At 47.2% G+C, this 22,347-nt stretch overlaps 1 protein-coding gene across 4 annotated transcripts in view; it reads left to right on the top strand.

Annotated features, from left to right (window-relative positions):
- Positions 1-22,347, top strand: part of myo9aa (myosin IXAa) — a 155,738-nt gene that overhangs the window by 75,794 nt on the left and 57,597 nt on the right. For all 4 annotated transcript variants that reach the window (XM_056278203.1, XM_056278204.1, XM_056278202.1 and 1 more), the window contains exons 6-8: positions 15,735-15,832; positions 16,042-16,168; positions 17,589-17,678. In XM_056278203.1, coding sequence (XP_056134178.1) covers positions 15,735-15,832; positions 16,042-16,168; positions 17,589-17,678 — 315 coding nt within the window. The remainder of the gene's footprint in view (positions 1-15,734; positions 15,833-16,041; positions 16,169-17,588; positions 17,679-22,347) is intronic.

Here is a 22,347-nt window from a genome sequence, read left to right as displayed (position 1 = left end):
AACTATGCTACACTCCAAGAATCCTTTCCATAAGAGACTCTTTTGTGAGCCTAGCCATCCTATCATTCAAACATCTGAACTGTACCTGCCAAACGAGTTACCTGCAATATTCGGGGCCCTCTCTGGTCTTACCCTACGTACTATTTTTAGAGAAAACTCCTGGAATATTCTAGCTTCTTAGATCCCAATCTGCTAACACATACCTTGGGTCCTCCACAGTTACAAGGGGAGTTCAAACAACGTGTGTACATGAGTGCATGTATTTGCATGAGTTTGTGTGTGTGCGTGTGCATGCATGCATGCACCTTAGGCCACCATAGAGGGTGTGACCTCTGAGCATTTGACCTCCTTGCTGTTATCAGGGAAAGGTCAGCCAAGACTCCCAGATGCGCCGCTGTGACAACTTAAGCTCTACTTTGAGGCATAACTGATCATTTGCCAAAGGAAACATCCTCGGTTCTCAGCCACTGAATGAGCGGCTCGGCACTTTGGAAATGTTGCGCTTGTATTGAAGTCAATGAACAAGAAAAAAGAGAAACTCTTTTAAAGTGGAGTTTCAGGATATTCAGGTTTGGTCGTGTCTGTGGTTGACTCGCTTGTCACACACACGTGTTGGTGGATGTTATCTTTGTCACTCACAACCAGTGGATACAGTAGTTTCTTTATTAGCTCACTTTCCTCCTCTGACATAACATTTTATATATATATTTAACTGGTTTAAATTATAACGCTGCGGCAAAATGTTTTGGGTGAGGGTAATGGAGGAAGGTTAGGGGAACCCTGCATCTGCACGAGTTCGTTGACTGACTGAATCATTTAATGTCTCCTACAGGTAAGTCTGAAATTGTTAGGGTTTGCACCCGACCCCAAGAGCACAAACACAGAAGGCACAATATAGCGGGACCAACAGGCTAATTTATTGAAGAGAAAACTCAGGAAGTCCACTTTCACCAGGAAACGCGAAGTCCACCTTTAAGCCGGGAACCGTGGAGTCGCCCTTTAATCCGGGAACAGTGGAGTCGGCCCTTAATCCAGGCAGGAGGGGGGGGGGGGTAAACAGGAGGATACCAAAGGAGAACGGAAAATCACAGCAACGCTGGAGTGAAGAAATCCTCTTCGTAAACGGAAAGCAGCGCACAGGGGAAGGGGAGCAACGAGGAAGGTCCAACAGAGAAATCTCCAGGGAAGATCCAGGTAAGTAAACAAACTTCGATGAGCAGGACAAGCACAAGTACTCTCCCAGGGAACGGCACGAACTGGCAACAAGCTGAGAGTGACACAGCCAGATATAGGGAGGTGATTGCCAACAGGTGAGTGGAGGGGTAACGAGGAAACAGGCATCAGGTGGAGTTGGCAGAGCTCCGGGTACGCTTACACTGCAGAGCGGGTGTGGGGCGGCGAGACGTAATAGTACCCCCCCCTCTACGGGAGCCACCTGGCGACTGACCTGGCGCCCCCGGGTGGGCACGGTAGAAGTCGGCGAGGAGAGAGGGATCCATAATGAGCTTCCGCGAAATCCAACTGCGCTCCTCAGGTCCATAACCTGCCCAGTCCGCGAGATACTGGAACCCGCGGCCGCAGCGCCGGACTTTAAGCAGCCGGCGGACCTTCCATTGAGGATGACCATCTACAAATTCCGGAGGCGGAGGCTCAGGAACCGGGGGCATAAGAGGACTGCTGGAGACGGGCTTAACTCGAGAGACGTGGAAGACAGGATGAATGTGCATGGAGGAAGGCAGCTTCAGCCGAACAGCTGCCGGGCTCAGGACTTTCTGGACTTCAAAAGGACCAATGAAGCGGGGCGAGAGTTTCTTGTCGCTTGTCTGGAGGGGAACGTCCTTCGTGGACAGCCAGACCCTCTGTCCCTTCTTGTACTCCGGCGCAGGGGTACGTCGCCGGTCAGCCCCTCTGCGAGCGCGCTCCCCAGCCTTGAGCAGTGCTGTCCGGATGGTCCTCCAGACACGCTGACAGCGTCGCAAGTGGAGCTGTACGGAGGGAACGGCCACTTCATCCTGCTGTGGGTCGAACAGGGGAGGTTGATACCCCAGGGATGCCTCGAATGGAGAAAGTCCAGATGCAGAGCTGACCAGGGAATTGGTGGTGTACTCTACCCACGGTAGGTAGTCACTCCAGGTGGAGGGCTTGCTGTTACATACACAACGCAACGCTGTCTCCATGCTCTGGTTTGCCCTCTCGGTCTGACCATTTGTTTGGGGGTGGTAGCCCGAAGACAGACTTACTGTGGCTCCGATGCCTTTACAAAATGCACGCCACACTTGTGAGGTGAACTGAGGACCTCTATCGGAGACTACATCTGATGGCAGGCCATGAAGCCGGAAGACATGTTGCATCAAGAGGTCCGCGGTCTCAGCAGCCGAAGGAAGTTTGGGAAGGGCTATCAGATGGACGCCCTTGCTGAAACGGTCTATGACGGTGAGAACCACAGTGTTTCCCCGAGAAGGTGGTAGTCCGGAAACGAAATCCAAAGCCACGTGAGACCAGGGGCGGCTAGGAATAGGGAGTGGCTGCAACAGACCAGATGGCGCCTGGTGAGAGGCCTTGCTGCGGGCGCAAACAGTGCAGGCCGCTACAAAGCTCTTGACATCCTCCCGCATAGTTGGCCACCAGAAGCGCCGAGCGATGAACGACTGGGTACGACTAACTCCTGGGTGACAGGAGAAACGACTGCTATGACCCCACTGAAGAACTCGAGACCGAACAGCATCTGGGACGAAGAGGCGACGGGGTGGCACGTTACTCGTAGCGGGTTGAGCACGTTGGGCAGTGCGAACAGCCGACTCAAGACCAAAAGTGACCACACCGACCACTCTAGCCGCAGGGAGGATGGGTTCAGGCTCTTCAAACGCGCCTTCCTTCGGGTGTAGCCGAGACAGGATGTCAGCCTTTACGTTGCGTGTTCCAGGACGGTAAGTCAGAACATAGTTGAAACGACTAAGGAAGCCAGCCCACCGAGCCTGACGACTGTTGAGACGTTTGGCTGCCCTCAGGTGAGTCAAGTTCTTGTGGTCCGTCCAGATGAGAAACGGGTGCTCAGCGCCCTCGAGCCAGTGGCGCCATTCCTCCAGAGCAGCCACTACAGCCAGTAACTCCCGGTTTCCAACGTCATAATTCTGCTTGGCCGGCAGAAATCGGCGGGAGAAAAAGGCGCAAGGATGGAGTTTCTGGTCCTCAGCCGACCGCTGGGAGAGCACCCCCCTACGCCTGAATCCGAGGCATCAACCTCTACCACGAATTGTCTCTTGGGGTCAGGATGGAGCAGCACTGGGGCCGAGGTGAACCTTGTCTTGAGGACTTGGAAAGCAGAGCTGGCAGCAGGAGACCAGATGAAGGGTTTGGCTGGGGAGGTCAACGCAGTAAGCGGTTCTGCCAGCTGGCTGTAGTTGCGAATGAATCTCCGGTAGAAATTTGCGAACCCTAGAAAACTCTGCAGCTCCTTACGGTTGGTAGGTTCCGGCCAGTCCACCACTGTCTGGACCTTGCGGGGATCTGCTCTGGTCCGTCCCTTCTCTACGATGAATCCCAAGTAATCCACAGAGGGGGAGTGAAACAGGCACTTCTCCGCCTTGACGTAGAGTTGGTTCTGGAGGAGGCGCTCCAGTACCCTGCGAACATGCTGGACGTGTTCCTCAAGAGCCTGGGAGAAAATGAGGATGTCGTCCAGGTAAACGACGACAAACACATCCAACATGTCACGGAGTACGTCGTTCATAAACGCCTGAAACACTGCTGGTGCGTTTGTGAGTCCGAACGGCATCACCAAGTACTCATAGTGGCCTCGGGGTGTTTTGAAGGCGGTCTTCCACTCATCGCCTTCCCTGATTCGCACGAGGTGGTAAGCGCTCCTCAGGTCTAGCTTGGTGAAGATGGTCGCCTGTGAGAGAGGCTCAAAAGTCGAACTCATAAGTGGAAGCGGGTACTTGTTCTTAATGGTGATTGCGTTCAGTTGCCGGTAGTCAATACAAGGTCGAAGTCCCCCGTCCTTCTTCTTCACAAAAAAGAACCCTGCAGCAACAGAGGAAGACGAGGGCTTGATGAGACCTGCAGCAAGGGACTCGGTGATGTACTCATCCATGGTCGCCTTCTCAGGGAGTGACAAGTTGTAGAGGCGGCTACTGGGAAGAGTAGCCCCAGGACGGAGATCAATGGCGCAATCATACGGGCGGTGAGGCGGGAGTGACTTAGCACGGGTCTTGCTAAATACCTCACCAAGGTCATGATACACAGGGGGCACGGAGGAGAGATCAGGAGGCAGGGGAGTAGGCGAGCTCAAAGGCGTAGCACTAGGAGCTGCACGAAGGCATTGGGCATGGCAAGTAGAGCCCCATCCAAGGACTGTGCCTGTGGACCAAGAGATGTGGGGTTCATGGTGTCTGAGCCAGGGGCGTCCCAAGATAACTGGATTAAGCGGGGAACGTATGATGTAAAATTGCATTGTCTCTGTGTGGTTACCTGCAACGGTGAGAGTAACGGGGACGGTCCGCTGTGTGATACAGGCTAATCTCCGGTCATCCAAGGCAAACGCATCAATGGGGGTCCCAAGAGACTCAAGGGGAATGTCTGCCTGCGAGGCAAAGTCAAGGTCCATAAAACTATCATCTGCTCCGGAATCAATCAGGGCTCCAAGGGAAAGTCTCTGGCCCGCCCAGACTAAGGCAATAGGAACAAGATGGCCGCGAGATTCGGACCCACGGGAGAAGGAAAGGCGGCTTACTAGGATCTCCCTTGGTCCTGGTAAGCCTAATCTTTTGGCCGTGAGGGACAGTCGCGGAGTCGGTGCCCCTTAAGACCACAGTACAGGCAAAGACCTGCCTTGAATCGGCTCTCCCGTTCAGCAGGAGTAAGTCTAGCACGTCCTACCTCCATCCGCTCTTCTACATCCCCAGGTGGCGTTGTCGCGAAAGAGTCAGAGGAGGGATTGGCCGGGGAAACGGGAACAGCGGTTCGGTCTGACGCAGAGGTAGTTCTGGGATTGAAGGAAGTTCCACGCAAGGCCTTCTCACGCTTTCTCTCCCGGATACGTCCATCAATGCGGATAGCGAGAGCAATGAGGTCATCCAGAGATGAGGGTTCTTCTCAGGTAGCAAGTTGATCCTTCACCGCCTCGCTCAATCCTCTACTAAAAGTGGCACGCAGGGCCTGGTCATTCCATCCGCTCTCAGCGGCAGCCAGGCGGAAGTCGACGGAGTAATCTGTGACGCTGGCGCCGCCCTGCTGGATGTTATTCAGTCGTGAGTCAGAATCCCGACCGCTTACCGGATGGTGGAAAACCTTACGTAGCTCTGCGACAAAGTCTCTATAAGAGTTACAGTAGCTGGCCCCCATGGACCAAGAAGACGTAGCCCACTGCGCTGCTCGACCACTGAGCAGGTTGGTCACGTAAGCGATCTTAACAGCATCACTGGAGAACACGGTGGGCTGGTGTGTGAAAACAAGCTCACACTGCATAATGAAGGTAGAGCAAGTTTCAAAGTTACCGTCAAATGGGCGTGGACTGGTAATGATGGTTCCACGGGGTAAATAAACAGGAACCGGAGGATCTACTGGAGCGGCGGCCACAGGGGGCGCACTTGCTGGCGGTACAGGCTGGTTCAGCTGCTGGTTGGCAAGAGCTGCCGAAATGGTCTGCAGTTGTTGCATGATCTCTGCCTGCTGACTCGCCATCGCCGCCTGCTGGACAGCTAAAGCTTCCACAGAAGCTTGCAGGGGTTGAACTTGAGACTGGAGACCCTGCACAGCAACCGAAGCCTCTTGTAATTGCTGGGAATGGGCGTTGGTAATCTGAATTTGTTTTACTAGGGCTGCTTGCACCGGATTGGCTGTGGGTGTGCCGTCTGTGCTGGCTGGGGTCGTCATGGCCAGTTCGTACTGTTAGGGTTTGCACCCGACCCCAAGAGCACAAACACAGAAGGCACAATATAGCGGGACCAACAGGCTAATTTATTGAAGAGAAAACTCAGGAAGTCCACTTTCACCAGGAAACGCGAAGTCCACCTTTAAGCCGGGAACCGTGGAGTCGCCCTTTAATCCGGGAACAGTGGAGTCGGCCCTTAATCCAGGCAGGAGGGGGGGGGGGGTAAACAGGAGGATACCAAAGGAGAACGGAAAATCACAGCAACGCTGGAGTGAAGAAATCCTCTTCGTAAACGGAAAGCAGCGCACAGGGGAAGGGGAGCAACGAGGAAGGTCCAACAGAGAAATCTCCAGGGAAGATCCAGGTAAGTAAACAAACTTCGATGAGCAGGACAAGCACAAGTACTCTCCCAGGGAACGGCACGAACTGGCAACAAGCTGAGAGTGACACAGCCAGATATAGGGAGGTGATTGCCAACAGGTGAGTGGAGGGGTAACGAGGAAACAGGCATCAGGTGGAGTTGGCAGAGCTCCGGGTACGCTTACACTGCAGAGCGGGTGTGGGGCGGCGAGACGTAACAGAAATGGTGTTAAAGATAAGGTGTATTTCTCCAGTGGCGTGCAAGGCCAGTACACTACAGTAGTCATTTCATTATTCATTGTAAGACAGAGACCTAGTCATTTAGCTATTAACGTCACTCAGGGACCTCAAATCCCCCCCCCACACACACACACACACATGCACATATACACACACATTACCTTGTGGGGACATTTAACAGAGTGAGTAAAAAGTTCAGTGAAAATAGATTTTGAGTGAGGCGGGGAGGAGGTGTTGGTTAAAGAGTGAGTCTCATCCTCTGAGTGTTTGTCTTTCCACGGTTTTGGTATGTGATAATTATGGCAGCCATAGTGGAATTGCCTCTTAGAGCAAAGTTTTCAACCCTTATGAGACTGCACTCACCTACTCACCCTGCATGGGGGAGTAAAGGTTGTGTAGGTCGAGAGGGAGGCAATTTGTGTGTGTGTGTGTGTGTGTGTGTGTGTGTGTGTGTGTGTGTGTGTGTGTGTGTGTGCATGTCGTTATATAGTTAAAGCATAGATTTCTTCATCTAGAAACGCTATTTTTCTTGTTAAAAAGCACATTTCTGGCTGGTTGACTCGCACACTTACTTCCAGATGCAAACATTAGTTTATAGTATTATGTGTGTTGCTGGGCCCCCATCAGGACTCTTTGTCTACTAGTTGTATTTTTGATTGAATTCGGGAAAAACTCTTCGATCCCAAGCTACTAATATCTTGGGTCTGATTCACTGGCTAGAAGTTATTTGGACAATGTTATACTGTGCGTATATTTGTGAATAGCTTTGCGTGTCTGCGAGATCAAATGCTATGCGGTCAACACTAGAGATGCACAGATCGATCGGCCGGTGACCGGAATCGCCCAATTTTCAGCTTGATCGTGGCCATGACCGGTGACCGGCTGGTCAGTCGGATGTATCCGATTCTGTGTCGGTCAAATTTACACGCATGCGCTGCACGATGAGTCACGTCGCACACACAGCGGCACAGACCGCAATGTCACAGCCACACACGTGCTGTTTACTGTGGGAAAGTAAAACATGTTAGATAACGTGGGTTAAACTGCAATTAATTTCCCCCCCCTTATTTCTCCCCAATTGTATCTGTCTAATTACCCCACTCCGTCCCGGTCACTGCTTCACCGCCTCTGCCGATCCGGGGAGGGCTGCAGACTACCACATGCCTCCTCCAATACATGTGGAGTCACCAGCCACTTCTTTTCACCTGACAGTGAGGAGTTTTGCCAGGGGGGCGTAGTGTGTGGGAGGATCAGGCTATTCCCCCCAGTTTCCCCTCCCCCCCGGACAGATGCCTCGATCGACCAGAGAAGGCGTTAGTGCACCAGGACACATACCCACATCCAGCTTCCCACCTGCAGACACGGCCGAATTGTGTCTGTAGGGACGCCCGACCAAGCTGGAGGTAACACGGGGATTCGAACCGGCAATCCCCGTGTTGGTAGGCAACAGAATAGACCACTACGCTACCTGGACACCCCCTTTGCAATTAATTTTCAGTTGGATTTTATTAGGGCTGTGAGTGGCAAGTGGGCGGAGGGCGACGACCAACTGTGCAATTACTAACTAAACCAGTCAACTAAACATTAAATGAATTACAGCCCTAAACTATAAAAACTAAATTGCTCATATGTTTGCTGTTATTATTTATTAATTATGTCTACTGCGTTCTGTCATTAGGCTGTTTTTGTAATTAATTAGGCGGCACAGTGGCGCAGTGGTTAGCGCAGTCGCCTCACAGCAAGAAGGTCCTGGGTTCAAGCCCCGGGGTAGTACAACCTTGGGGGTCGTCCCAGTTCGTCCTCTGTGTGGAGTTTGCATGTTCTCCTCGTGTCTTCGTCAGTTTCCTCTGGGGGCTCCGGTTTCCTCCCACAGTCCAAAGACATGTAGGTCAGGTGAATCGGCCGTACTAAATTGTCCCTAGGTATGAATGTGTGTGTGTTTGTGTGTATATATGTCAGCCCTGTGTGATGGCCTGGCGGCCTGTCCAGGGTGTGTCCCCGCCTGCCGCCCAATGACTGCTGGGATAGGCTCCAGCATCCCCGCGACCCTGAGAGAAGGATAAGCGGTTCAGATAATGGATGGATGTATGTAATTAATTAATTATTATGCAATTGAGAGACAAAGGCAAAATGGTGACAGACTTCAAGGTATTTCCTTTTTATTGAAATTAACTAGCTACAAAAATACTTTCAAAGTGGAATCGGTTGCTCATGAAAAGAAAAAATAAATAAGGCTTTTTGTCAGTGTAGTCCTTTACATGAAATCTTAAATAATAATGAAATCTATAATAATTCTGTTGCCTTAGGATTATGAATATTATGATTATGAACAGCTAACATGCTGCGTTTACATGGAAACCATTTTTCATGTTTTCCCCGTGATGTATTAACAACTGCCATTTATCATTTCCCTAAGATAAAAAAATTGAATACTGATTTTGCTGTCTGTTAACATGGCAACGATCGAATGCAGCCTTAGATTTTATTTGTACAATAAAGCTGTCGAGTAACCTGGAGCACTTTTTTATTTTTCAGATTCGCTTGGGTGAGAGTGAGAGAAGGTCCTGTAACCCGGTGCAGTTTTGGAGAAAATTTAAAAGTTATTTAATAGTCATTGTTTTTATTATGACCATACAATTGAAATTTCCAAATTTCAATTGTATGGTCATAATGAGAGGTGAAGAAGAGTGGTGGAATGAGGAAGTACAGCAAATTATACAGAGGAAGAGTTAGGCAAAGAAGAAGTGGGATAGTCAGAGAGATGAAGAAAGTAGACAGGAGTACAAGGAGATGCAGTGTAAAGCGAAGAGAGAGGTGGCAAAGGCAAAGGAAAAGGCATATGGTGAGTTGTACGAGAGGTTAGTCACTAAGGAAGGAGAAAAGTACTTGTACCGATTGGTTAGACAGAGGGACCAAGCTGGGAAGGATGTGCAGCAAGTTAGGGCGATCAAGGATAGAGATGGAAATGTGCTGACAAGTGAGGAGAATGTGCTGAGAAGGTGGAAGGAGTACTTTGAGGGGCTGATGAATGAAGAAAACGAAAGAGAGAGAGAAGGTTGGATGATGTAGGGATAGTGAATCAGGAAGTACGGTGGATTAGCAAGGAGGAAGTGAGGGTAGCTATGAAGAGGATGAAGAGTTGAAAGGCATTTGGTCCTGATGACATACCTGTGGAGGCATGGAGATGTTTAGGAGAGATGGCAGTGAGGTTTTTAACGAGATTGTTTAACAAAATCTTGGAAAGTGAGAGGATGCCTGAGGAGTGAAGAAGTAGTACTATATTGGTACCGATTTTCAAGAACAAGGGCGATGTGCAGAACTGTAGCAACTACAGAGGTATAAAATTGATCAGCCACAGCATGAAGATATGGGAAAGAGTAATAGAAGCTAGGTTAAGAGGAGAGGTGACGATTAGCAAGCAGCAGTATGGTTTCATGCCACGAAATAGCACCACAGATGTGATGTTTACTTTGAGAATGTTGATGGTAGAGAGGGCCAGGAGGAGTTACACTGTGTCTTTGTGGAGTTAGAGAAAGCATATGACAGGGTGCCGAGAGAGGAGGTGTGGTATTGTATGAGGAAGTCGGGAGTTGCAGAGAAGTATTTAGGAGTGGTGCAGGATATGAGGGAAGTGTGACAGTGGTGAGGTGTGCAGTTAGAATGACAGATGGGTTCAAGGTGGAGGTGGGATTACATCAAGGATCGGCTCTGAGCCCTTTCTTGTTTGCAGTGGTGATGGACAAGATCAGGCAGGAGTCTCCATGGAGGATGATGTTCATGGATGACATTGTGATCTGTAGCAAGAGTAGGGTGCAGGTTGAGGAGAGCCTGGAGACGTGGAGGTATGCACTGGAGAGAAGAGGAATGAAAGTCAGTAGGAGCAAGATGGAATATCTATGCGTGAATGAGAGGGAGGACAGTGGAATGGTCCTGATGCAAGGAGTAGAGGTGACGAAGGCGTATGAGTTTAAATACTTGAGGTCAACTGTCCATAGTAACGGGGAGTGCAGTAGAGAGACAAAGAAGAGAGTACAGGCAGGGTGGAGTGGGTGGAGAAGAGTGTCAGAAGTGATTTGTGACAGAAGGGTACCAGCAAGAGTTAAAGGGAAGGTTTACAACAGGGGTCAGGAACCTTTTTGACTGGGAGAGCCATAAAAGCCAAATATTTCTAAATATATTTCATTGAGAGCCATATAGTATTTTTAACGTATAATAAATTAAATATGTCTTACTTTTAATGCGACTTCTGGTGCTGCGTGGTTTTGCTGATGGCCTTGTAGTCTGGTTCATACGTGGTGAGGTTGAGCTTCATGCAGGTGTTGAGGCATCCATCAGTTAAACGTGAGCGTAGGTTGGTCTTAATGTTCCTCATATGCGAGAATGACTGCTCACATGCATATGTAGAGCCAAACATGGTCAATACGGCAATACTCACACGCTGCATTGTGTGGTATGTCACAGGAAGCTCGTTCCAAGTTTTAAGAATCAGCTGGTCTTCAGGTTGAAGATTTTTCATTTCTGTCCACTTGTGTTCCCTTGCCAGCTCTGCTCGCTGTCGCGCAAGACTTTCCAACTCTCCATTAAGTGACTTGAACTTACTCATCCACATGTCTGATGCCTTCAGGTCAGTAACTTCCAGCTCAAAGTCTCCGATAGAGACCCCGGGGATGCATGTCAGGTCGATTTTGTCCACTGCACACTCATGTGGATGAGTGATGAACTTGAAAAGACCAGTGCGCACACGAAATTCTCCAAAACGTGCTCTGAATGACTGCAGGAGATTGGACGTAAAGCCAGCTAGCTGCTGGAGATCCAGATGTTGAGTGGAGTCACTTGCTAAGCATGCATCTCTAAATTGTTGCAGTCTTTCAAAGTGCAGAAGACGACCTGTTTCAATGTCCCTGAGAAAGACTTCCAGCTTGCTTTCAAATGCAAACACTGCTTGTTGAAGGGATGAGATTGTATTTCCAATACCTTGCATTTTCACATTGAGCTGGTTCAGATGGCCAGTTATGTCCACGAGATAGTGAAACTGGAGGAGCCAGTCAGTGTTGTCTAGCTCAGGATGCTTGACGCCTTTCATTTCAAGAAAAGTCCGGATTTCACTCAGGCAAGCTGCAAAACGGCTGAGCACCTTCCCCCTTGACAACCAACGCACGTTGCTGTGTAAAAGCAGACCGGGATAATGATTCCCAACTTCTCCTAACAGAGCTTTAAACTGGCGATCATTTAAAGCTCGGGCAACAATAAAGTTGACCACTCGAATGACCAGCGACATCACCTCACCAAGCTCCTGGCCACACGTCTGAGCGCAAAGCGCCTCCTGATGCAGAATGCAATGAAAACTTAGGATGGCTCTCTTTTCATGTTCACAGAGAAGCGCTACAAATCCTTTGTTCTTCCCCAACATACAGGGTGCACCATCAGTACAGACAGAAATAAGTTTATCCATCGGTAGTTTTTTTTCTTTAGCAAACTCCATGAAAGACGTGAATAAATCCTCTCCTCTTGTTGTCCCTTTCATTGGCAAAACAGCCAAGCTTTCCTCACGCAGTGTGTCACCTGCAGCATACCTGGCAATTATGCTGCACTGAGATAGATGGCTAACGTCTGTTGACTCATCTAACGCGAGAGAAAAGTATGTCCCGGCGTTTATGTCCTTAATTTGTGTTTCCTCGACTTGATTTGCCATCATGATGCTACGATCGTGCACAGTTCTTGCTGACAGGGGCATGTCTTTTATTTGTTTGGTTATCTTGTCTTTATTTGGGAAGTCATCAAACAGTTCATTGGCCACATCAAGCATGAATGTTTTGGCATACTCGCCATCTGTGAATGACTTTCCATTCCTTACTATTGCCAAAGCACCCGCAAAGCTAGCGGAATTCCCGTCACCTTGCTTGGTCCACACACGTAGTTGCTGCTGACTCGTCTGCACTCTCCGCTGTAGCTCCTCGCATGCCCTTTTCCCGCTGGATATTTCCATGCAAATGAAGCATGGTGCGTATCGAAGTGCAGCTTTATATTTGACCGTTTCATCGATGCAATTTTATCATTGCATATTAGACATACCGCAGACACTGCTTTCTCCACAAATGCAAATTCCTCTGTGCACGCAGCCTGGAATGCACGGTAATCATCGTCTTTTTTTCTTTTCGCCATCTTTTCCGTTACAAGCGTTGAAGCGGATAAACTAGTTGGCTATCTGATCAAATTGATTTCTTAACCTTTACAATGACCCGGACATGCTCGCGAGCCATTGGTTCCCGACCCGACCCACGGGTGACCCGTGACCCGTGAAATTTATCTTCAAAACTAATCTCTGTTTACTTTAAAATGACACTATTATTAAGAAATATCACAAGTATTTTAAAATCAGTTCCAAACTGATTTTTTTTTTCAACTCAAAATTGTCTGGGAGCCATATGCCGTCACCGGAAGAGCCATATATGGCTCGCGAGCCATAGGTTTCCGACCGCTGGTTTACAAGATGGTTGCGAGATCAGCTATGTTATATGGTATGGAGACGGAGGCACTGAGGAAAAGACAGGAGGCAGAGCTGGAGGTGGCAGAGTTGAAGATGCTAAGATTTTCGTTGGTAGTGACGAAGAAGGACAGGATTAGGAATGATTATATTAGAGGGACCGCTCAGGTTGGACGGTTTGGAGACAAAGCAAGAGAGGCAAGATTGAAATGGCTTGGACATGTATGGAGGAGAGACATTGGGTATATTGGGAGAAGGATGCTGAATATGGAGCTGCCAGGGAAGAGGAAAAGAGGAAGGCCAAAGAGGAGGTTTATGGATGTGGTGAGGGAAGACATGCAGGTGGCTGGTGTGACAGAGGAAGATGCAGAAGACAGGAAGACATGGAAATGGATGATCCGCTGTGGCGACCCCTAACGGGAGCAGCTGAAAGTAGAAGTAGATACAATTGAAATTTCCGTTAAAGAAAAGTTACAAAATTTTTTGTGTGCTGTCAATAATAGGTCTTAGGGGGAAAAAAAAATCTGAATCAGCAGGTCAGTCTTAAAAAAAAAAAAAAATGGAATCGGCCGAGAAAATTGCAGTCGATGCATCGCTAGTCGATTTGCATGTAAATAAATTTGCTTTGTGATACGTTTATCACTGGCATTTTTAAGACAATAACCAATCAATAAATATTTAAACTATGAATGCTTGAGTAGGTCTTGAGTAGGCGGCATGGTGGTTGGTGGTTGGTGGTTAGTGCGGTCATCTCACAGCAAGAAGGTCCTAGGTTCGAGCCCTGGGATAGTCCAACCTCGGGTTTCATCCCAGGTTGTCCTCTGTGTGGAGTTTGTATGTCTGCGTGGGTTTCCTCTGGGTGCTCCGGTTTCCTCCCACAGTCCAAGGACATGTAGGTCAGATGAATCAGCCATACTAAATTGTCCCTAGGTGTGAATGTGTGTGCGTGTGTCGGCCCTGTGATGGACTGGCGGCCTGTCCAGGGTTTCTCCCCGCCTGCCGCCCAATGACTGCTGAGATAGGCTCCAGCATCCCTGCAACCCTGAGAGCAGGATACGCGGTTTGGATAATGAATGGATGATTGAATTGAATTGAAATTTCAGTTAAATAAAAGTTATAAAAATGTTTGTGTGATATTTCAATTATAGTTCTTAGAAAAAAAAATCTGACTCAGCAGGTCAGACTTTCAAAAAACCTGAATTGGCCAAGAAAACTGCAAAACAACAACAACGTTTGCAATCGGAGCATCTCTGGTCAACACTGTTGCTCTTCAAACTACAATGCTGATTATTGCATGCAAATAAATTTGCTTTCTGATATGTCTATCACTGGCATTTTTAACACAATAGCCAATCAATATATATTTAAATTATGAATGCTTGAGTATGTCTACTTGCTCATCTTAATGGTCTTTTGGGTTGGACTCTGCTGGGGGAAAGTGATCATTAGTATAGTGTTTAAAATATTCACCCTCCAGCAGCCAAGTGTAGAATAAATAAGGAAGGTAGTGGTGAATTTGAAGAAGTGAAGTTGTTGCGGCTAACAAGCAAAATATGTCAGATCAAGTGTAGAGAAGACCTGAACCAAAGTTTTTATTTATTTATATATTTGTTAAGTGGTGGGGAAGGTGCTGACTCAACAGCACCGGTGACCGTTTCAGTGCAAACAGATCTCTGGAAATCTGTAGTAGTCAAGCACCAGTGCAATTACAAGACTGTCCATTGGTATAGGTGTCAGTAAGTTAAATGGAAACGACTGTTTTCATGATTGGGATTTTGACTGTAAAATGTGAAGAATGCTAGGGGTTGGTAAGAGGCTTGAACGACACACCATTAGTACAGTTGGCAACGGAAGATCAGTGAGTCTTGTCTTTTACAGCTCAATCAATTAAACCTGCCACCCACGAAGCCATACTCTCACTTTGCGGTTGTTTGTATACTGCTATGTTCACAGCATGTAGGTAGCATGGGGGGGGCATTGTGTGTGTGTGTGTGTGTGTGTGTGTGTGTGTGTGTGTGTGTGTGTGTACGTGTGTGCAGCTTCTTATGTGCCCCTGTGTTCAGGCTGAACATGTGAGCGTTTACCTGAACACATCAGTGCACGCATGTAAGCGATCGTCCTCATTCCACCTACACAAACATGCCTTCCTCCTCCTCCTCCTCCTTTCTCTTATTTCTGCTGCTTTAGTTTGTCCCCATCACTGCTATAAAAGCACCCATAAAGACTGCTGCTCCTCTCATTGCCTTTGCCAGCTTGCCAAATTTCCACAGAAAGGGCTGCAGGGAGAGCGAGGCTGTATTTTCCACTACATGAGCAGAACATGCATACGCTGTCGTTCAGCAGGCCCTCCTGACTGAGACCAGAAACGCATGGTGTTGCTGATTTGTTTGACCAGACTCCATAGTGATAGCCTCTTGTAGGATGAGTCACTCGTTCTGTCTGCATCAAGCCCCTCAGCTGCTTTTTGTTTATATTGTAATCTACAAAGTAAATTAAAAACTATGGGGCTTGCTTGTTTTGCCTGACTACATTGTATACATTGTGTAAATGATTTGTACACTGTATGTCAACAGTTTGAAATAACGCCCTCCGTACTTCATACGTAATGACTTGGTATCAGAGTAGTGGATTCCTAGTGCACAGCTTGCTGCAGTGAGGTTTGGTCTGAGCCAGTATGGTCAGCCTTAACCCTGTTGTTTGTGCCTTTTGGCCGCAAGGCGCTTTGTGCAGTGATGGCTGTTGTAAGGCCGATGACACTTGGTTTCATTATGGTTGTAGGACTGCTTCACAGTAGAAGGAGAGGACCTGAAGCATGACTTTGAGAGGCTTCAGCTGGCCATGGAGATGGTGGGCTTCCTTCCTTCCACACGGAAACAGTGAGTGTGTCGCATATACGCACACATACATGAACTCACACTTTCGCCATCTCTGCCAACACCACAAAATGATTTCATTTTGACTTTTTCACCACAACCACTGTACAAATGGTCCTGCAGTCAGTAAATTTATTTGTCTCCAGTTGGGGCAGTCTAAACAACCCCACGAAAAATGTCCCTTGTGCTCATCAAAACCTTGGACTGTTTAGGATCTTCTCCCTGCTGTCAGCCATTCTTCACCTGGGGAACATCCGCTACAAGAGGAAAACCTACAGGGATGACTCCATCGACATCTGCAACCCAGAGGTTCTGCCCGTTGTCTCAGAGCTGCTGGAGGTAAGACAACGACTGTAATGAAATGGAAACATCGGGATAGGCTCCATGTGTGTGCAGATCAAAGAGAGAAGGAAAGCCCAATGTGAGCTGCTTCTGATCTATTGAGTTGCTTGCCTGGGCGGTGTTCAGACTTGCAAATCCCCCCCCCCCCGAAATTCTAGTATCTACACAAAAGAAAGTGGTCTGTTTGTCAGATGGCAGTGTGTTTCTGAGCCTTTGCCTGTGAAATATGCTATGCAAAATCCTTTTGCTCGCATCTTTGTATAGAATTGGGGCAGGCACGCAATTCCTGGATCAGGAAATTTGTTGCATTTAAGTGTTGAATTGCATCTCCTCTAATTGTGCGGCCCCAACAACAAATTTTCTGGAAGTGTTAAAATCTCTTCTTTCATTTTCAGACAGTGCATAATCCGATAGTGTGTTAGAGTGTGGGTTGATGCTTGATGTCGACTTGGAGGAGAAATTGTTATCATTAACTGCGCTACATGGACACACACACATGCACGGATGCACACGCACACACGCGCGCGCGCACACACACAGGAACCATGCTGATCAAAAGCTCATGTTAATTGGAAAAATACTTGGAGGCTACAAAGATGCAAACTAGCATATGCTACACAAATGTCTTGGTTCGCAGTCAAGCATGTGAAATAAAAGTGACAAACTTGTGTGTATCATATTGTTGTGACTGCTGTGACAAACTAAGCCTCTTTTTGAAAGATGCCAGTTAGTAGAAAGACATTGAAAAACCAGGTTAAATAAATTGTATATCTCTTTCTGAGCTACGGTCCGCTTCAAAGATGACAAATGGGAATCCCTCACATTTACTGAAAATTTGCATAACATAGATATTTGATTTTCCTTTTTGCAAATCATTAAAATAATTGAGTAACAAGGAAGTTTAGAAATATAGACCCATGAGCTTGTTACCTATTTGTTTTGGTGATATAATAGTTGTGGATATAGAAAAAAAGAGTTGGCATGTCCCTTTACACTGCCTCATTTCTAACCTCTAACAGGATGTTTGTGGGACCACAGTGTGGACCTTCAGCCCTCTGTGTCAATAACTGAGATGAATTATTATTGTTATTATTACATGGTTCTCATGGCCACGAGCCTCACTAGACAAATCTGACCACACTTACAACCTCCCATCCCTCAACCACCTAAACACTGGCCTAGATAAAAGGCTTGAGCAATGAGCTCACCATCAGTGCTGTGTCGTATCTCTTGGACCGAATAAACCATTTTATCAATACGGAGATGATAGTTCCCTCTGTCACAGTCCGTTATCCTGTAAGGATGGACTTGAGTCTGTCTTTCCCCCTAATGGAAATGCAGTGTCGGAGAGGATTTGGCTTTTGTGAAGGCAGATACACCCCCTATTTATTTTGTCTCGCTGACTGTCCTTGCCTAGGTCAAAGAAGAGATGCTGTTTGAGGCTCTGACCACACGGAAGACGGTGACGGTGGGAGAGAGGCTGATTGTGCCCTACAAACTGGCAGAGGTGAGACCGCTTTCCTTTGACGTTGTTGTTGCTAATAGTTTGACAAATGTGGTTCAATCAGTATGGAAAAATCCATTGCTCCTGCATTTCCCCTTGTGTGTTTTGCTTGAATACCACCATCAGAAATGCAATATGGTCCTGGACAATTTCACAACGGCAATGTCAAAGCACAAATGATCTAATCCATATTGAAAGTCAGACACTGGTGACATAAGTGTGCATCCATATCACTTATGTTTTTCATTGCTGGACCAAGATGTAACAGTCTGTGCTGCAAAATCTCCTTGAAGTAAGATGATATAATTTAGTGTTTTGGTTTTAGTAGCATTACCAGCCAGATAGCGATGCCCACAATGTTGTTTAGCATGCTCGGTTTGCAGAGACGGAACAATAATCTTACCTCTTGAATGCTTTTGGGGAAAGTCAACAATGATCAAACAGCCAGAGCACGGGCCACCAATTTATTTTCCTTTGGTTTCACATGGCAAAATTTCAAGGGAACCAAAATGTATCAATAACAGGCGTCCAGGTGGTGTAGCGGTCTATTCTGTTGCCTACCAGCATGGGGATCGCCGGTTTGAATCCCCGTGTTACCTCCGGCTTGGTTGGGCGTCCCTACAGACACAATAGCCGTGTCTGCGGGTGGGAAGCCGGATATGGGTATGTGTCCTGGTCGCTGCACTAGCGCCTCCTCTGGTCGGTTGGGGCACCTGTTCGGGGGGGGCTGGGGGGAATAGCGTGATCATCCCACACGCTACGTCCCCCTGGTGAAACTTCTCTCTGTCAGCTGAAAAGAAGTGGCTGGTGACTACACATGTATCAGAGGAGGCATGTAGTAGTCTGCAGCCCTCCCCGGATTGGCAGAGGGGGTGGAGCGGTGACCGGGATGGCTCGGAAGAGTAGGGTAATTGGCCAAGTACAATTGGGGAGAAAAATGGGGAAAAGTCCCCCCTAAAAAAAAATGTATCAATAAAAGCTATGTGGTAGCTGTCACTCTGTTCATTGGTCGACAATCTTGTGGGGTTGGCAGGCGGAGAAAAGAGTTTGTTTTTCTTCCTGGATAGCTATCCAAAATGGACCATCGGCAGAATTGGCATTTGTTCATAGTTGCGGTCCTTGTTTGAGCCATATACCGAGCCAAAATATACGAGCAGAATGACACATTTGAACGCACTTCAAGACAACGTCTAGAGAACAATGTGTTGCTTCATGTTATGCGAGGAAGACGTGCTGCCTTCAGTCGGCTGAAGAGGAGAAGGGAACACATATTGAGCACATACCATGACATTCTGACCTTCAGATTGGTAAACCAAAGAGTCAGGTACGCTTGGTTTGATAGGCCCTTTTCACAGGAGCTGTTATGACTTGTCATAGATGGGTAAACAATGATGGCCAGCACAGCTGGCAACAGGAGCTGGTTTAATCCAAAAAATGCACGATGCTTCCTACATTTGGGGATCTATGTCAGACCATGTTCTTACCACAAACAAACCTTACCAGAGTTTGTTTGTAGCCAGACTGAGACCACCTCTTCGACAAGGTCTCGGTCCAGTTATTTTGGTCTACACCTGAGTGCGATTGCTGTGTTCACACCTGCCCAAATGAACCACACCAAGGGGGTAAATGGTCCAGGCCAGGGTTCGATTTGACCGTACTAAACAAGGCAAGTGTCAAATCGAAAATGCCCCTATTCATACACACACACACACACACACACACACACACACACACACACACACACACAGACACACACAGACACACACACTCACTACTCCAGTCTGTTTAGAGTAGCGAAGGCATTCCAAGTTGAACAGTTTTCACTGGGACCCCCCTCTCTGGAAACAATCATCATAGTCTGCAAAACGTGAACCATCTGAACGACAAAGAGGAGCTGCACCGACATGGATACTCTCATTGTAATGTGCCAGTGGTGTGAATGAACATAAACATTTGTATGGCCTTTGCAAATTTAGTTTAAAAAAAAAATATTTTTTTAGCACATTTGTGCCTCTTCAGAGTCTGATATTTCATTGTAGAATGGTTTTAAACAAAGTTCTATGCACTATTATTCTCGCTGTATCTGTATACATTGCCTATGAGGCTGAGCTGAACTGAATCTCTTCTCTTACAATACAGATTCCTAATATTATTCTCCTAAAGGAACTGCCTAAACAGCTTTTTACCTTGAAGAAAAGTTTTAATGTATACCAGATTTCCCTGGATCAATACAATTCAACATCCTCATGAGGGCCATTATATATACACTCACCGGCCACTTTATTAGGCACACCTGTCCAACTGCTCGTTAACGCAAATTTCTAATCAGCCAATCACATGGCAGCAACTCAATGCATTTAGGCATGTAGACATGGTCAAGACGATCTGCTGCAGTTCAAACCGAGCATCAGAATGGGGAAGAAAGGTGATTTAAGTGACTTTGAACGTGGCATGGTTGTTGGTGCCAGACGGGCTGGTCTGAGTATTTCAGAAACTGCTGATCTACTGGGATTTTCACGCACAACCATCTCTAGGGTTTACAGAGAATGGTCCGAAAAAGAGAAAATATCCAGTGAGCGGCAGTTCTGTGGGCGAAAATGCCTTGTTGATGCCAGAGGTCAGAGGAGAATGGCCAGACTGGTTCGAGCTGACAGAAAGGCAACAGTAACTCAAATAACCACTCATTACAACCGAGGTATGCAGAAGAGCATCTCTGAACGCACAACACGTCGAACCTTGAGGCAGATGGGCTACAGCAGCAGAAGACCACACCAGGTGCCACTCCTGTCAGCTAAGAACAGGAAACTGAGGCTACAATTCGCACAGGCTCACCAAAATTGGACAATAGAAGAATGGAAAAACGTTGCCTGGTCTGATGAGTCTCGATTTTTGCTGCGACATTCAGATGGTAGGGTCAGAATTTGGCGTCAACAACATGAAAGCATGGATCCATACTGCCTTGTATCAACGGTTCAGGCTGGTGGTGGTGGTGTAATGGTGTGGGGGATATTTTCTTGGCACACTTTGGGCCCCTTAGTACCAATTGAGCATCATGTCAACGCCACAGCCTACCTGAGTATTGTTGCTGACCATGTCCATCCCTTTATGACCACAGTGTTCCCATCTTCTGATGGCTACTTCCAGCAGGATAACGCGCCATGTCATAAAGCTCGAATCATCTCAGACTGGTTTCTTGAACATGACAATGAGTTCACTGTACTCAAATGGCCTCCACAGTCACCAGATCTCAATCCAATAGAGCACCTTTGGGATGTGGTGGACCGGGAGATTCGCATCATGGATGTGCTGCCGACAAATCTGCAGCAACTGCGTGATGCTATCATGTCAATATGGACCAAACTCTCTGAGGAATGTTTCCAGTACCTTGTTGAATCTATGCCACAAAGGATTAAGGCAGTTCTGAAGGCAAAAGGGGGTCCAACCCGGTGCTAGCAAGGTGTACCTAATAAAGTGGCCAGTGTGTGTGTGTGTGTGTATATATATATATATATATATATATATATATATATATATATATATATATATATATATATATATATATATATATATATATATAGGAGCCTTTTCATACGGATAAACAATCAGTAATTTTCCCAGCAGACTGGGTGGTCTGTGTAAATATTGGTCTAATAGTTGCAGCATTCTCCTTTGTTTCTTAATGAACGTCACACAACTTTACAAACCTCATTTTTGTAATTATATTCTCAGTCTGCTGAACATTATGGCTATTTTCCTCTGAAAGTTTAAAATGTAACTTCCTCTGATGAAAAGCTCATGAATCATTAGATTACAGTATGTGTGTTTTGAAATAACATTTTTTTATGAGCCATTGAAATATCTGTGCACACTGAGTCCAGAGTTAACGGTAAGATCAAGGGTTCGGGTATGTAGAGGCTTTTCTGCTTTATTTGAGAGATATTTGTTTTCCGAAAGCCACTGATCACTTTTTTTAATGCTACAGGTTAACAATTTTGCATTAATATGTGAATTAAAGGGTGTCCAGATGGCGTAGTGGTCTATTCTGTTGCCTACCAACACAGGGATAGTCAGTTCGAATCCCATGTGTTACCTCTGGCTTGGTCGGGCATCCCTACAGACACAATTGGCCGTGTCTGCGGGTGAGAAGCCGGATGTGGGTATGTGTTCTGGTCACTGCACTAGCGCCTCCTCTGGTTGGTTTGTAGCACCTGTTCAGGGGGGAGAGGGAACTGGGGGAATAGCGTGATCCTCCCACGTGCTACATCCCCCTGGCGAAACTCCTCACTGTCAGGTGAAAAGAAGCGGCTGGCAACTCTACATGTATCGGAGGAAGCATGTGGTAGTCTGCAGCCCTCCCCGGATTGGCAGAGGGGGCAGAGCAGTGACTGGGGCAGCTCGGAAAATAGGGTAATTGGCCAAGTACAATTGGGAGGGGAAAAAATCCAAAAAAATAAAATAAAATGTAGCACATTAGTGCCTTTGTACAGTCTGGTCATTTATATGAATGCATTATTGGCTCTAGCTCAAGGATCATTTTGGTATGTCTCCTCCAGTTTTCAAAGACTGTGCCAGAGTTGCCACTTTGAATTATATGACTTCGACTCACTTATTTCCATTTCATACCAGCCAAATAATTTAAAGTTTACTATATATGTATTTCAGTGTGCCTTCT

The sequence above is a fragment of the Lampris incognitus genome, chromosome 4, assembly GCF_029633865.1.
Source record: "Lampris incognitus isolate fLamInc1 chromosome 4, fLamInc1.hap2, whole genome shotgun sequence".
Classification (NCBI taxonomy): Eukaryota; Metazoa; Chordata; class Actinopteri; order Lampriformes; family Lampridae; genus Lampris; species Lampris incognitus.
This window is presented reverse-complemented; position numbering and strand designations above follow the sequence as displayed.